This window comes from Cervus elaphus, chromosome 21 (genome assembly GCF_910594005.1).
Source record: "Cervus elaphus chromosome 21, mCerEla1.1, whole genome shotgun sequence".
NCBI lineage: Eukaryota > Metazoa > Chordata > Mammalia > Artiodactyla > Cervidae > Cervus > Cervus elaphus.
The window spans coordinates 15,113,601-15,129,667 of record NC_057835.1 but is presented as its reverse complement, the minus strand read 5'-3'; the positions used below and the strand labels follow the sequence as shown (position 1 = coordinate 15,129,667).

Sequence of the window (16,067 nt, the reverse complement as noted above, 5' to 3'; positions counted from 1 at the left end):
AAGCTTCCTCACTTCTCCAAGCCTCAGTTCACTCATCAGTGTGTGCTCAGGCATAACCGACTCTTTGTGACCCCATGAACTGTAGCCCGCCAGGCTCCTCTGTCCGTGGGACTTTCCAGGCAAGGATACTGGAGTGGACTGCTATTTCCTTCTCCATCTCATCTGTGAAATATATACAATAACCACCTCCACTGCAGAGGGTTCATAAAATCATTAAACAGGTTAATGCAGTGGAAGCAAAACCTTCAGGACCTCACCTGGCAGAGCAGCAACTGCCCTTGCTCCGGCTGCTGTCAGAACAATCTGACTGACCCACAGGGTCTGTTCCCAGCGGCAGAACCTGTGCACGTGAGACTCTGGAACCCGTGTGCTTCCTGCCCTTGAGGAAGCCACTCTGTCACAAGCCAACATGTTGCTGAGAGTCACGCGACATGTTCTCAAGTCCTTCATTTCTCATTCTCTTTGTTCCCAAGTTCCGGCTGCTGCCATTTGCCTCAGTTCAGTTGCGAGATTTTCCTCTGGTTTTAAGACATCCTAGTTTCTTTCAATCAATGTCCCTTTTACCTTTTTAGTTGAGCAGGGCCTCTGTCATTTGCATCTAAAAGAGTTCTAATATGATCTCTGAATTTCAGATGAATAAATGAACCTGACACAAAATATATAAAAGATTTTTCACATTACATAAAACTTGGTCCAAAATTCTGATAGACTTGAGAGGCACTATTTCAAAGTTAAATAATAAAAGTTACTATTTACAATGCTAAACTTTAAGTCTGACAATCTGAATTCAGGAGGAAAAAGTAAAGAATTTCCTTTTGATTTGCTTTTTATTGTGATTCTTGGATTTAAACTAAATATTATAAATATTTACTAAATAAGCTAAGAAGAAATTTAATATGCAGAAGTCACATATAATTTACTTCAAGTGTTTGCAAGATTTCTGGTGGAATTCTGTGACCAAGAGCTCTTATTTATATGTTTGTTTCAAAACTGGCAGCTTATCTGGAAAGGAACGTGTTCTTCCTGGCCGGTGGTCTGTCACATGTGTTTCTGAGCTCACAAAAGGCATTTAATAAATACACTGGAGCATTTTCCCATACAACATTTGAAAAGAAGTGTCCTTACCTAGAGTAACAGAAGCCCCTGGAAACACAACTACATGGCACAGTTAATGTGCTATTTCATCTTTCTTTCCAGAAAATTCCTAAGAGATGCTGCTGCTTCATTTACCCTTTTGAGCTCAGGGTGGGTCTTATAATGCTGTCTCCTCTGCCCAGAATGCTACTTTCAAGGGTTTTTCCCACAGCTGGCTTCTGTTCATCCCTCAGCATGTGTGTGTGCGTGGTCGCTTCAGGTGTGTCTGACTCTCTGCGGCCCTGTGGACTGTAGCCTGCCAGCTCCTCTGTCCATGGGATTCTCCAGGCAGGAATACTGGAGTGGGCTGCCATGCCCTCCTCCAGGGGATCTTCTTGACCCAGGGATCTACCTCTGTCTCCTACAGCTACTGTACTGCATGCGGATTCTCTACCACTGAGCTACTGGGGAAGCCCCTCGCCCTTCAGGCCTCCCCTCAAACGACCCCTCTTCAGAGAGGCCTTTGTCCCTAACCGTACCAATAGCAGCTGTACCCCTGGCCAGTTATCTCCCATCACAGTGCCACTCTCTCCTTCAGCATACCTAGCACATTCTGAGTGACTCTGGTTAGTGTCAGGTTTGTTCACATCCAGTTTATAAATTTAATAAATGCTTCTTGCTGGGGGAAGAAAGAAGGAAAACTCAAACATACTGACAAGAGTCACTGTAAATCAGTTTCTTAAACTTGACACTATTAACATGTGAACCACGTCATTCTTTGTTTGAGGGCTGTTCCCTACATTGTAGGATGTTTAGCAGCATCCCAGGCCGCTACCCACTAGACACCTGGTATCATCCCAACATCCAGCTGTGACCACCAACACGGTCTCCAGATATCATCAACTATTCCCCAGGGAGCAAAACTGCCCCCAGTCAAGAGCCACTGCATTAAACGTGTGACCACGGACAGGAAGCGCGCTCTCAGGTTAGCTGAGCAATCCTACTCTCCTCTCCCCACCGCTACCAGCTGACTATTCCACAGGCTTTTAACAAAGATCGCCTCAAACCTCAACCAATGTATATTCCATCCTCACACGAAGAAATGACCTCCTTATATTTTTACCCCCCAAATAAACAAGAAAAGGAAACACCTACTGTCCTTTCTACCCCCTTATTTCACTAACAATCACTTGCTTTCCTCTGCACCTGTTCCTGACAGACGCCCTTCCCTCAGGGGCCTGTTGTCCTCGCTTTAGGAAAAGCAGCCCTTCACACCCTCTCTACAACCGTGTCATCCTGCCCATCCTCCCCTAAAGCAACCTGTCAAACGAGCTGTCTGTAACTATGTCTTCCTATTTTTTACCTTTCATTCTCTCAGTTCATTCCAGTCTGGCTTTTACGCCCACTACTACTATGAGGAAGCTGGTTCTCTGTTAAGCTCACTGAGACCTGCATCTGGTAAAGTCCAAAGGCCAATTCTCACAGCTCAACTCACTGGACCTCTTAATAGCCTCTGACCCAATTTATTATTTGCTCCTTCCTGAAACATTTTCTTCATGTGACATTTAGGGTAATACATTCACCTGAGTTTCCTTCCTGCTTTACGGCTATTCTTCTTCTATATGCTCCTCTTTGGCATACATGCAGCTATTTCTCCCATCTTAATACAAAGCAAAAACTCATCTTGAAACTATTTCCCTCCCCAGCTCCCACTCTATTCCCAGCTTCTCTGTGCAGGAAAATTCGTTAAGAAGAGCTGCCTGCACTCAGTGTCTTTTATTTCTCTGTTAAGTCCACTCCAACCTCGCTTGTTGCCCATTCCTATACCACCAAAATTGCTCTGGCAAGGTCATCAAGTAACACCCATTGCTAATTCCAATGATCAGCTCTCAAGTCCACACCTTATTTCACCTGTCAGGCGCATCTGACATAACTGACACTCCCTAATACACTTTCACCATTAGCTTAAAGGATGCCCGTCTCACCTCCTTCACTGCTCAGCAGCCTGCTTCTTGCCACCATCACCTCCTGCCAGGAGGCCTTTAAAAGCCTCCTAACTGCTTCTACCTTTGCCTCCTACTACAATCTCTGAGGCAAAGCAATCTTTCAAAAATACAAATGGACATCTCTACTTCACTCAAAAACATGCAATGGCTTACTACTACACTCAGAATAAAATCCAAACTCCTTACCAGGTTGTACAAAATCCGACATGACTTTTCCCTGACTCACTCCAGCCTCACCTCCCATCATTCTCCACAACAGCCTGCTGCAGTTTCTCTAACACAGCAAGACTTCTCTCTCCTTGGAGTCTCTGAACTTGCTTTGCCCTGGCCTGGGATGCTCTGCCCACAGACCTTTCTTTAAGTGACAAGCTACTGCACTTCCTGCGGTTGTCGCTTCAATTAGACCACCTCAGAGAGTGCTTCCTTCACCAATCTGTCCCTTATACCTCTTCTCTCTTTCTCCTCTCTGTCCCCTTCCCAAATTGATGGTTATCACCACCTAACACATTCTCATTCCTTTGAATATCTGTTTAGTCTGTCTTCATCTGCAAGGTGAACTCTAAGAAGACAGGAGTTTTGCTTTGTATATTACCCTATCCCCCATATCTAGAATAAAGCCTGGGATGTTGCAGGTAGTGATAAATATTTGATGAATAACTGCATGATTAAAAATACACAAAGAATGTTCCCGGTGGTCCAGTGGATAAGAGCCCGCCTGCCAAGGTAGGGGACACGGGTTCAATCCCTGATCTGGGAAGGTCCCACGTGCTGAGAAGCAACTCAGCCCCAGAGCCACAAGGACTGAAGGCCCTGCTCCACAACCAGAGAAGCCGCCGCAGTTGCAACAGAGTAGCCCCTGCTCTCTGCAAGGAGAGCTGTGAGCAGCAACGCCCCAGCGCAGTGGTTCTGGCGGGGGGATGGCGGGGTGCAAGAAATAAAAATGTGTCTGTAAAATTATAAGAGTATTCCAAAGAGGAGAAAACAAATACCAAAATAAACACTGACAACTGAAAACTCTGGAGTTGAAAAGAGAAAAGAAAAAAAAAAACACCTGAGAATTTAGGAAAAGCTTACTTCCTTCTCAGTCAAATATTATGAACATCAAGAAAATTACAATTTGCCAAGATAACTTACAAAGAACCTAATATCCTCCCACAGCCATAAATATGGCTCCAAAATACAAATAAGGATGAAGACTGGCCAATACCGGAATTCTGATCTTTGTAAACCTGAACTTCATTCATAACATTAAACAGTAATAACCTTTAAGGTGTGGGTTAAAATGCTAATTCCCTTTAGATGATACATCCTCCAAAGAAACTCCTATTTGGGAATTCATATCTTCTGATAAAAACTTAAAATTAAAAAAAAAAAAAACTTAAAATCAGAGTGTTAACTGTGCCCCCTCAAAATTTTACGAGGAGGACAAACTCCAAAATCAAGCCAATATCCATTATCATCTTCAACTCAATAAATGAATAAAGAACACAAAGAAATATGAAGTGTTAAGAGAAAAAGGAGATACTGAAAAAATAGTTCATTCTTTATAACAAAAAACAATCGATTTCATAAGACTGCTTTAATATCATCCCATTTCTTTTAATTTATGACTAAAAATGCATAGATGTGAGAAAAATTTGTCAAAATGATCACTAGAGATGACCATTTTTAGTGTTAGACTAATTTCTTCTATTTACCCAAGCTCTGAATTCTAGGCAAAAAGGTCTTCTTTTGCCTAGGATTACATATTATCATACAATGTTCCTGAAATATATTGTTACATACAAAATTTTACTTAATATTAAATATGCTATTTCTCGATCTTACAGCTATTCAGACCTCTGAAAATCTTTAAAATCAACAAAATGGTGGGTATGGAACTCAGCTAAGCATAGTCTTTACTCGTCTTTACTTGTCTACCAAGACATTTCTGATTCTCATATAACCTGTACGATGACTCTGAAGCAGTATTAACTGGATGGAAAATCAGTAATGAAAAATATGACACCATGTTCAATGACAATGGTACATACATGATGAAGGCCAGGAATGATTAAAGAGTCACAAGCTTACATTTTGTTCACACTCTTCAGTTGTGTATTCAGAAACTATTACACAATGTAATGTAACAAACTGTAGCTTGTACAAGCAAAACAATAAAAAATTCCTTTAATAATTCTCCTTCTGAAGACAAACTACCAGAGATACAAGAGTCCAGAATTGCTTTGTGACTATATTCAACCAAGTAGTTATCACATGTTTAAAAGTCTGCCTTACTGTAAAAAGTATCAATATTGTACTCTGAAGATAATTAACATCTTCAGCAAAAAAATTACTAATAACTTCCACCTGCTGGAGCCTGTTGAAGAAACAACCAAATTCATGTGCTCTATCTAACAGACTAATTACAGAAATGACACACACTGAAAAAAGCCTTCCCATCCATCTACTACACAGAAAATGTTGCAATCTGGTGAATAAAATAGAGAAAGGCAGGTAGAAACTCATAGGGCTTTGCTATCTTGAAAGCCGTTACATAACTGCAGTGCAATATTTCTAGGTCTAAGGTTTAAGGATAAACATTTTTCAAGAGATTACACAAAGCAGCAAGTACAGGCTAAAATAGTAGAAACTTGAAAATAATTCAAGTGATATCAACAATCTCACTTGGCATGTTTGCTTCTGAAATAATTTCAGGCACCATCTTCTTCAAACAGTGCACAAAGTTCTATTTGTAGACCTGCTTCTAGACTGCAACATCACCAACCATTTGAAAGCTAATGCCAATTCAATATTGCAAATGAACAGCAGAAGTGATTCCAGGAGTAAGCTAGCAGCTGGCAACAGTACAACAATAAAAAGTTTTCAATAGGTCAAACTTTTAAATCTATTACAATTAATTACATTATAATAATTTTGATAGATTTTCAGGTTTATTCATCTATCTCAGAAGTTTATTCTACACTGATTTTCAGCTTTGGCCTTAGGTGAATAGTGAAAAGTGAAAGTGTCAGTCGCTCAGTCATGTCCGACTCTTTGCAACACCATGGACTATAGCTCGCCAGGGTCCTCTATCCATGGAATTCTCCAGGCAAGAACACTGGAGTGGGTAACCACTCCCTTCTCTAGGGGATCTTCCCAATAAAGATATTCAGTTTTGCCCATAGCTGAATATTAATTATTCACCAAATGTATATTCAGCATGGTGGCGGTTTAGTCATTAAGTCGTGTCCAACTCTTACGATCCTGTGGACTGTAGCCTGCCAGGCTCCTCTGTCCATGGGATTCTCCAGGCAAGAATACTGGAGTGGGTTGCCATTTCCTTCTCCAGGGGATCTTCCCAACCCAGGAATCAAACCCGGGTCTCTTGCATTGCAGGCAGATGATTTACCAACTGAGCTATGAGGAAAGCCAAAGGAAATACTCGATACAGGGCAGGGTTCATATTCACTAAATTGCTAATGAATTAACTTAATGACTGTAGACAGGTGAGTCCAATGATATTTCTTTAAAGGATCAGTTAGGTGCACAGTAGTTTAAAGGAGAGGTATAATCACAATTCTTCCTTAGCTTCTGATATAGCTGCAATTCACACTAGGAACACAGCAGTTAATTGTATTAAACACACTAGTTTTGTGTAAGAAGCTGAAAACCCCCAGTAGGTGAGCAACAGTATGCTGCTGCTGCTGCTAAGTCGCTTCAGTCGTGTCCGACTCTGTGCGACCCCAGAGACGGCAGCCCACCAGGCTTCCCTGTCCCTGGGATTCTCCAGGCAAGAACACTGGAGTGGGTTGCCATTTCCTTCTCCAATGCATGAAAGTGAAAAGTGAAAAGTGAAAGTGAAGCTGCCCAGTCATGCCCGACCCCTAGCAACCCCATCGACTGCAGTCCACCAGGCTCCTCCGTCCATGGGAGCAACAGTATTATGGAGAGAAATAACCAACTCAAGCAAGTCTGCCAATAAAACATCTGCAATAATTAACATGACATTACACTGTCTGCTCTCCTGATGGTACTGCAAATGTACATCACACACTCACCTTCCTGTTCCTACTTCTCCCCTTTCCTCCCCACCTTCTTCCCAACAAGAGAAGCTGCTCAACAGAATCATTCTTACACAATGACAATGACAGTGACAAATACCTGCTCGTTACATGGTACAACCAATATTTCCCTTCTGCTCCTGACCTTGCTGTTTTCTGATCTTTTTTGTGGTAAATGTGCTTAAGCAAAACCTGAGCTCCCAGGACTGCAAGTCTCTCTCCATGTCTGGTTCCACTAAACTTAGAAAATAAGGAGACTCCTCCTTCTCTCTGTGTTTCTAGATTCATAGAAACTTTCCCCCTCCCACCTGAACCCTTAGAGCATGAGCTATCCAAGAACAAACATTCGGAGAGGAAGCATGAAACTGCTGTTACTGTTGTCCTTAATTCAACACGGAGGCGAGTGCTGAGGAGTCAAGAGGTGGGCCGTGATGGTTACTCACCTATTTCTCTCTCCCCACGCCAATCTTTCCATAATCTGCTTTGTGATGTTGGGACAAGGAAGCTGTAAAGTTCATGTCCTAGACTAATTGTCAGCTGAATGCTCAGTATATTCTGTCTGGGGGAGCCATGAAAAAAAAAAACTGGAAGGTGGGGAGAAAGAAGATCCTTCTTTCTGTTTTTCAAGTTCTGTTAGTACTTCCTGTGAGCAAAAGGCAGCTGTGGTTCCAAGTTCTCGTTTCTGTGGCACTCCTGGAAGCAGGGAAAGGCCTGGCCGCCCCCTTCAGAGGTCTAAGCATCCAGTCTTCCTCCTCCAAGCATCTAAATTCTTCCTAATCCACCTCTTGCCTTTTGCTTTAGAAGTGATGGCTACTTCCTGTGGGTACCATTAATATCTAAGTTACCTTGTGTGATATAACACATATGTAACTTGGTCTTTATCACCAGTTCCTTACACAGAGCTCCTAAATCCCTTGAATTTCCAGGGTGGCAGGAGCCTCTTTTGTTTTTGTAGCTGACTCTTGGCAAGCCTCTAGTTAGCTTCAAGATGGGGACCGGTTGCCACGAAGACCAAGGCATGACCAGAGAGCTGCAACTTTCAGCCCTATCTCCTGACCTCTTAACATTCAGGCCGGGGCGGCCCACCTCCAAGTGCCCTTAGCCACTCCGCTCTACTGAAGTCCGGGTTGATGTTGAATCAGAGAGAGCCTTGGATGTTAGGTTAAGGAATTTTATTCTTTGCAATGAATATATTATCTATTCTCTGTAAAGGAACAGTCATGGGTGGCATTAAACATTTTTTAATTGTAAAAAAAGAATTGAGTTTGATCAACGACCAATGACTTATCATCAGTCAGGCTTGCATAATGAAGCTTCCAGGCTGGTAAATGCAGTTACCCACTGGAAGAGAGGCACAGCCCAACTCCACGGGGACAGAAATGTCCGTGCTCAGGATACTTCCAGACCTCTCACCTTATGCACCTCTTCATCTGGTAGTTCATTTGTATCCTTTATAAAATCCTTTATAATAAACTGAAACAAGTAAAGTGTTCCCCTGAGTTCTATGAGTCACTGATCAAAGCAGGTCACTAAATGTGAGGATGGGGTTGTGGGAAGCCTTGATTCATGGGGGCAGTGAGAGGTAGAGGAGGCCAAAGACTTGCGCCTGACATCTGGAGTGGGGACGGTCTCCAGGGACGGAGCCCTTAACCTGTGAGGTGTATACTCACTTCACACAGTTAACGTCAGAATCAAAATAGAGTGCAGGACACCTAGATGGTGCCTGGAGAGGTGGGGAACTGGTTGGTGTGAGGGAGAAACTCCACACATTTGGTGTCAGAGGTGGTATTGGAAAACAGTCCAGAATTGGTGACAGAAGTGTTGTACGTAAAAACACAGACCCCAGCATCATTCTGCTCGGGCTTCCAACACTTGTGTAAATAAATCCATATATTAAATTTCCTGTTTTCAAATACTTAGCAAGATTTCTGCCTTCCTGGTTGAAATCTGACTTATACAGAGGAACTCAAAGAGAATAACTTAATTCTTCACCTTACCAATACTATCTAATCTAGCATCACCAGGTATTAGTGTAGCTCCTAATAAGGTAACACTTTGATTCTCCTTACTCTGAAAAATATAAAGAGCAAGAAGCAGGATCTAGGTGTTTCTGGGTGCCCAGCTAAAGTATCATTATAGTAGCACTAAAATCTCACAAGCACATGTCAAGATCAATATATTTTATTAGTCTAGCGATTACAGGGAGTTAAGTTATTGGCCTTAAACAAAAGGCCAATAACTTCGTTTATGTGACATAAAGAATGGAATGAAAATTGGGGGATTTTGATGTCTAGTTCTGATTCTATCACAAAATATGTGACTTTACACAGGTCAGTTTACTACTCAGACTGAACCTCTCACATTTCTTCTGGCTGTGATTCTACACACGGTATGATACACCTTTCCTAATGCTGACATCTAGTGGATAGACTTAAATTCAGTATTTAAAAATGAATGAGCTTAGTTAAGCTATTTTAAGTAAAAGACTCACTAGGATGCCTGGTTACGTGCAATAAGTACAATAAATTAGGAGACCAATATTGCTCCTTAAATGAAAGTAAACCATGATAAAATAGTATTACATCAGATTGTCCTGGCATCTTTGAATTTGATTCAGAGATTATGGGTACTCTTCCATACACCCAGCCATTAAAAATTAAGCCACCAGGCAAATTAGCTGCCTGAGTTGCAAATTTAGAAGAAAGCAAAGAAATGCTTCCTGCTCGAGTGTGCTGCATTCAGGGACAGACACGGGATATGACAAGGGCGAGCACAAAGTTCTAAGTAAGTGACTTGGGAGTGTATAAGACGGTGTATGATGGAAACATGAAAAAAAAAATTCTGAAACTCAAAATTACCTGTTTCATAAGGATTTATTATGAAGGTTTTTCTTTAAAAACTATGACCACTGAACAAAAGCAGTATTCTGAATTCACTTTCTTAAAACCTACCACTATTTTGAAATCATGAAAAAATTACATGTATCAATAGCTGTATGTTATAAAAATACATACATTAAAAGGCAAGGGAATGATAAACACAAAATCTAGGATACTGGTTATCTCTGGGAAGGCACAGGGCCACAGGACTGGGAAACTTCAAAGGTTTAGGGAATACTTTAGTCCCTCAATGGCTGGTAGATCCATGGGATTCTTTTTAAGCTTTTAAATTCCTAAATAAACTCTAGCCTCCATCAGACATTCTATTATATAGTCACTACTCAATAAACATTAGCTCAATTAATGAATGAATTAAAATTCAAGTGAAAAAAGCTTGTTCATCAAAGAAGAGCGTATCTAAACCAAGGGCATCTGTAAAAGGTGCAGCTTTAGGTCAAATGAAACAAACTGCAACTTTACAAAGTAGGCGGTAAGCTTATGGAATGTGCTACCTACAAAGGAATAATTAAACTATAAGTTCCACAAAAGCTGCTGTTGCTGCTAAGTCACTTCAGTCGTGTCTGACTCTGTGCGGCCCCATAGACCGCAGCCCACCAGGCTCCCCTGTCCCTGGGATTCTCCAGGCAAGAACACTGGAGCGGGTTCCCATTTCCTTTTCCAATGCATGAAAGTGGAAAGTGAAAGTGAAGTCGCTCAGTCGTGTCCGACTCTTAGCGACCCCATGGACTGCAGCCTACCAGGCTCCTCCGTCCATGGGATTTTCCAGACAAGAGTACTGGAGTGGGGTGCCATTGCCTTCTCCACCACAGAAGCTGAGAAACTTAATTAAGGGCAAGGCTAACAGGCAAAGGTTTACTGCTAACACGTTAAAGCTGGTCTAGACAGCAATGTTATCTTCCCACAACACTCTTTATCACCTCTGAACAGATATGCATTGGTATTTCTCATGTTCTTATGCATTACAGCAGTGAGAGCCAAAATTCTTAAAATCTTGATCCTAAAACCTAACATTCATCCTCAGAAAAATCAAATTGCCTTTTAACATATCTTGGCGGGGAGGGTAAGGGCTACAGAGACGTTTTCGTTCACTACATATACACATTCTGCCTCATTCTCAAGGAACTCGGGCCTCACACCCAGGTAAGGAGGTCTCAAGGTGGTGAAAAGGAGGAAATAAGAACCCACCATCATTCTTTTCCCTCAGAAATTTCAGAGCAGGAAGGAAAGGGGGAAAGCAGGAGTCCTCCAAGCTCAAAGAAATCTGCCAGTATTTGATATACACAAGTAAGAATTTCTAGTTATTACATTATGACTGTAATGGTTAAAAGGCTCTTAAAAACTGTCCTTCAGGGACTTCTCTGGTGGTCCAGTGGTTAAGACTCAATGCTTTCACTGCAGGGCGCACAGGTTTGACTCCTGGTTGGGGAACTAAGATCTTGAATGCCACAAAGCACAGCTAGAAAAAAATTTTTTTTAATTAAAAAAAAAATTTGTCCACTTTCCCTCATAATTTGAATTAAAAGGTATTCTCTGAAGCAAGAATTCCATTTTTTTTTTTTCTGATGGACTGTGGTTTCTTCTTTTTTTTTTTGGCTGTACCATGTAGCAAATTCGGATCTTAATTCCCCCACCAGGGATCAAATTTTTGCCCCCTGCACTTGAAGCACTCTTCCTAACGACTGGACCGTCAGGGACATCCCTGTGGTTTCTCCATAACGTTAACAGTCACCGTGAGGAGTGAAAGATACCAGACAGAAAGGCTTAATATCCAATCATCAACGAGTAAGAAAATCTTAGACCAGGAAGGGACCATCCACACTGGCCTTGGGCTGATTTTGAGCTTCCAAAGCAGTGAGGAATAAATTTCTGTTGTTTATGAACCACCTAGTTGGTGGTGCTCTGTTAAAGCAGCCCAAACTAAGACATGCATTAAAATGGAAGACTCAAGCTTGACCATCTAACCTTAGTAAGAATGTATTCTACAACATCTGTTTATGCCAAGCTGTAATCGAGTCTCTGCTTAAATACTTTTATTCTGCATGAATACATCCAAAGAGGAAGTCATTCTGTTTTCAAATGACACCTTTCTAGACTTGAGTCAATTTTTTAAAACTTTTTAGAAACTTCAGCCAATAATCAAATGACACACTAAATCTGACATGAAGCCCATTCTCAACCACCACACAAAACTTGCATGAAGCTGAAACTTGCTAATTTCTCCTCCTTGGTCCCAGTTCTCACCGGCCTCCTGGAACCAAACTAACCAAACAATCCCTGTGCTGCTTGACAGCGCGGCTTTTAAGAACATCTTTAAAATATGGTATCAGAGTCAGATTACAATGATAGAAAGAATCAAAGGACCACAACCAAAAAAGAAAAAAAAACCAAAACAAAAACCCCACACATGTTCTATTCAAAAAAAGCAACTGGCAGACACTTGGTGACATTTTACAAGTCTTGACCTTTTTTTGTGCTTCGGTAACACAAACCTCAGAGCACTTACTATTTGCATCCTCCCTATGACAATTATGACATTTCTTGTGTTAAACTTTAAGTATCTCAAACTGATATGTTATTTTTTATATGTTTATTTCATATTCCTTGAACTAGAATGTGAGTTCTCTGAAGGCAGGGTCTCTCCAAGGTATAACTCCTCTTCTACTCCCTTTTCTACAGACTATGTTGCTGTTTCTGTGATTACTAATTAGTAAATAGAAGTTTTTTCAAAGCTATTTCTGTTAGGATATTTCCTAAGGAATGGATGTGTAACTCTACTTCTTTAAGATTAGTTATACAGACATAAAAAACTCTACACTTACTCAAACATGATGGAGAAAGAAAGGTCTAATGGATTTTTCACTAATAGGAGTTCTTTATCTGAGGTTCAGAGAGAGAATTCGGTGATCTGTGAACCTGAATGGGAAACTTCTTACTAACCTTTATGTGAAATTTAGCAATTCCTTCAGTTAGGATTATAGGCAACAAGCCACAGTAGGATTAGAAATATCTATTGAATGTGTCATTGATAAAAATCACAGATATTTTCATATTACAATTACTACAAATTCATCATTATTTATTTTTTATCATTATTTAAAATTACAGTACTTAACTAAATTGTCACTAAAGCTTATTCTCTAATGTGAGAAGCATATATAATGATCAAAAATTTGTATTTTTAGTATTTGTTAACTGTATTTCAATGATAACGGGTTTCTTTTTTAATTCTATGCATTTTACTTCACAAAATTATGGCTCATTATTAGAATTCATGAAACAACAACAAAATAAAAGGGGGGTAACCCCTGCCCTATAACAGAGAGTGTGGGTGATGTGATTACAATTTCAAAGAATGACCATAACTGTCATAATCATATCCATTATAATAAAATGACAGGTGAGTTTTAAAATATAAATACCTGCTTATGATTAGAAAAAACAGAAAGGGACTTTAAGCTGATCATTTTCACCTAGACAAGACAAAGTATATCTATAGAAAAATTAGTTTCCAAATACCTATTAACTTGCTATAATTGAAACAATCCCAGGATTGTAAATGGTTGGGTTCTCAGGACCCTTTACCAGCGACTATTTACTGTTGCTGTTGCGTTCTTTACTTTCACCATCTTATAAAAGGACCAGAATCCATTGTAGGTAGAATTCTTGTATTAAGAAAGTATGTAAAAGTGTCTTTCCTTCTAGCTAGCTTCAAAATATACACATACATTTTATTTCTAACCACTAGAACTATGGCTTGGACTTTTCCTGCTCAACTATACTGGTGATAGCGAAAATGACTTAGAAAGGAATTCAAGGAAAAACACATACCTCTCCTATTGAAAGGAAGCTGTAAAAAAAAAGTTCCAATTAATCTACATTACTTCCCATTCTAAGCCAGAAACTAAACAATATAGGGTATTTCCTAGAGACATTTTTAGCAGTTCAATAATATGCACAGAACATTTTTCCTTAAATTATGTTTAGCAGATATCATTTTTCATTTAAACCATAACTTTTCACGTGTATTTGAATAATCATTTCCCCCAAAGACATATTTACCTTCAGCCAGTGCTGGTGATTCTGTTCGTGTCCCTCTTATCTGTTTAAAGAAAGGAAAAAGGAAGACAGTCTAAAACATTATTATAATTTAAAACAAAGTTTAATTTTATTAAAACTAACTTTAACCACAAAGTTCATCAATGCTATCATATATCACATGTATAAGCCATATCCTTCCCCTCTTGAGTTAACTCAACAACTATTTATGGAGGACTTACTAAGGCGTTATCTTAAGCCCTGAGAAATATCAGTAAGTGATATACCCTAGTTGTCAACATCAAGATATTCAAAGACAAACAGGTGTACCAAGTACTCAGTTCTCATCATAGCTTATGAAGCAGGAGGTTAACAAGAGAAAAAAAATAAATTCTTTACTCAGATGATAAGAGAAAAAACTAGCAATTCCTCCTTATTCTTGTAAAATTATCAAAAGAGGCATGTTTCTATATTCTTATCAAAGTTTAAGTTCAGCTTCAATGTATTAGAAAATCAGTTTTACTATAAGTACTAAGATCCTTATATTCCATGACAATAATGACAGAGGCACATCTGGCTAAACTCAGTGAACCACAAAGTCCTCTCAAGGACTGGTTTTACTATTTCAAAGCCTTATTAAATAATTTTAGGTGAAATAAAGTTTTCAGAATGAATTTAACTTTGCAACTACGAACAACTATAGCCATATGACTAGCTGAATTCACATAGAATGAGGGGAAACATTTGACTAATGTAACTAACCACTTTTATGAGAAGATTTCTTTCCCTATTTATCTGGTACAACCCAAGAGTCCAAGATTAACAAATATAACAAAACTTCCTATGTATAAAAAATTGGTAGCATCTTGAGGGAATCGGGCACAGTTTTCCCAGTGGTACATGATCTGACACACTCTTCCCTAGGTAGAAATGTGATGCTATCTCTGACAGAGTAAAAAAAAAAAAAGGAAGAAATAAAATTATACATATATAGGAACCAAAAGATGAACAGTAGATTGGCAACCTTAGGGTCCACTGAATTAAAAGTTCTGATTCTAGGGGAGAAGGGAAGGCACTTCTGTCAGGAGATATAAGAAGAATTCTGAAGCAATAACCAACAGGAGAATAATGGGAGAGGGTCCTGTAAACTGACCCCTCACCATGAGGACTCATGGCAGCTCCTACACAACAGACAATGTACAGAGAACCCAGGGGATGGGACTGAGGCTGCCAAGCCCACTGACAACTGTAAATGGACAACTATCACAACACAGCCCAGAAAGCATAAAGTAACCACAGGCGCTGATCCCTCGGGGAAGAAAGTCTGGGTCACTCCACCAGGAAAATGCCTCAGCCTGTTGAAGGGTGCTGGCTGAAGGTGAGGACAATCTAAACTTAGTAGTTGACTGAACTAAAGAACGTCATTCCACTAAGCCTGCTGTCATAAGTCTAAGGTAGAAACTGTGGTCAGCCACCATCTTGAAAGCTTAGTAGTAGGTGGAACTAAATAGCAAGCACCTAATGGTGGGCTGCACAGGACACCCTCCCGCCCCGCCTCTCGTTTTTACTCCAGCTGAGGCGCCTCCCCTTAGCGGCTTGCTGCACTGGTGGGGCTCACTTCCTGCTCAGAGGCTTTGCAATAACAGACGCCTACAGGAACTCTTAGGCCATCCTGAGTCATAATGAACCTGGAAGTATGAAGGTGTTAATACCAAGAGCCTGGGCAATCACTGGCCATTGGTGAGATGAAGTCTGGTAGACAAACACCCTCCTCCTCCCACCAATAGGCGTATTCTTCATATCTTCTCAGGGGGCTTCTTCAAGATCAAGCCCAAATGCTCACAGAAGTGACCAAGTCAATAATACTCCCTTAGACTGACTTTCCTTTTCTGTTTCACTTGCCCCAGTTCTCCAACTTATGTTTCTCATTAACACTTCCCCTAAGAAATCAACTGTCTGAAGAGTCCCTGTCTTGGGCTCTGCTTTAGGAGGTGAAAACAGGTCTAGAC

At 40.4% G+C, this 16,067-nt stretch overlaps 1 protein-coding gene across 6 annotated transcripts in view; it reads right to left on the bottom strand.

Moving 5' to 3' along the window:
* The window catches only part of CYRIB (CYFIP related Rac1 interactor B), a 143,092-nt gene that overhangs the window by 33,766 nt on the left and 93,259 nt on the right, over positions 1 to 16,067 (bottom strand). For 5 of the 6 annotated variants that reach the window (XM_043880546.1, XM_043880548.1, XM_043880547.1 and 2 more), the window contains one exon: positions 14,083 to 14,122. In XM_043880546.1, the coding sequence (XP_043736481.1) occupies positions 14,083 to 14,122 (40 nt within the window). Of the gene's footprint in view, positions 1 to 13,851; positions 13,871 to 14,082; positions 14,123 to 16,067 lie in introns of all 6 variants that reach the window. The other variant, XM_043880550.1, reaches the window with a different exon arrangement.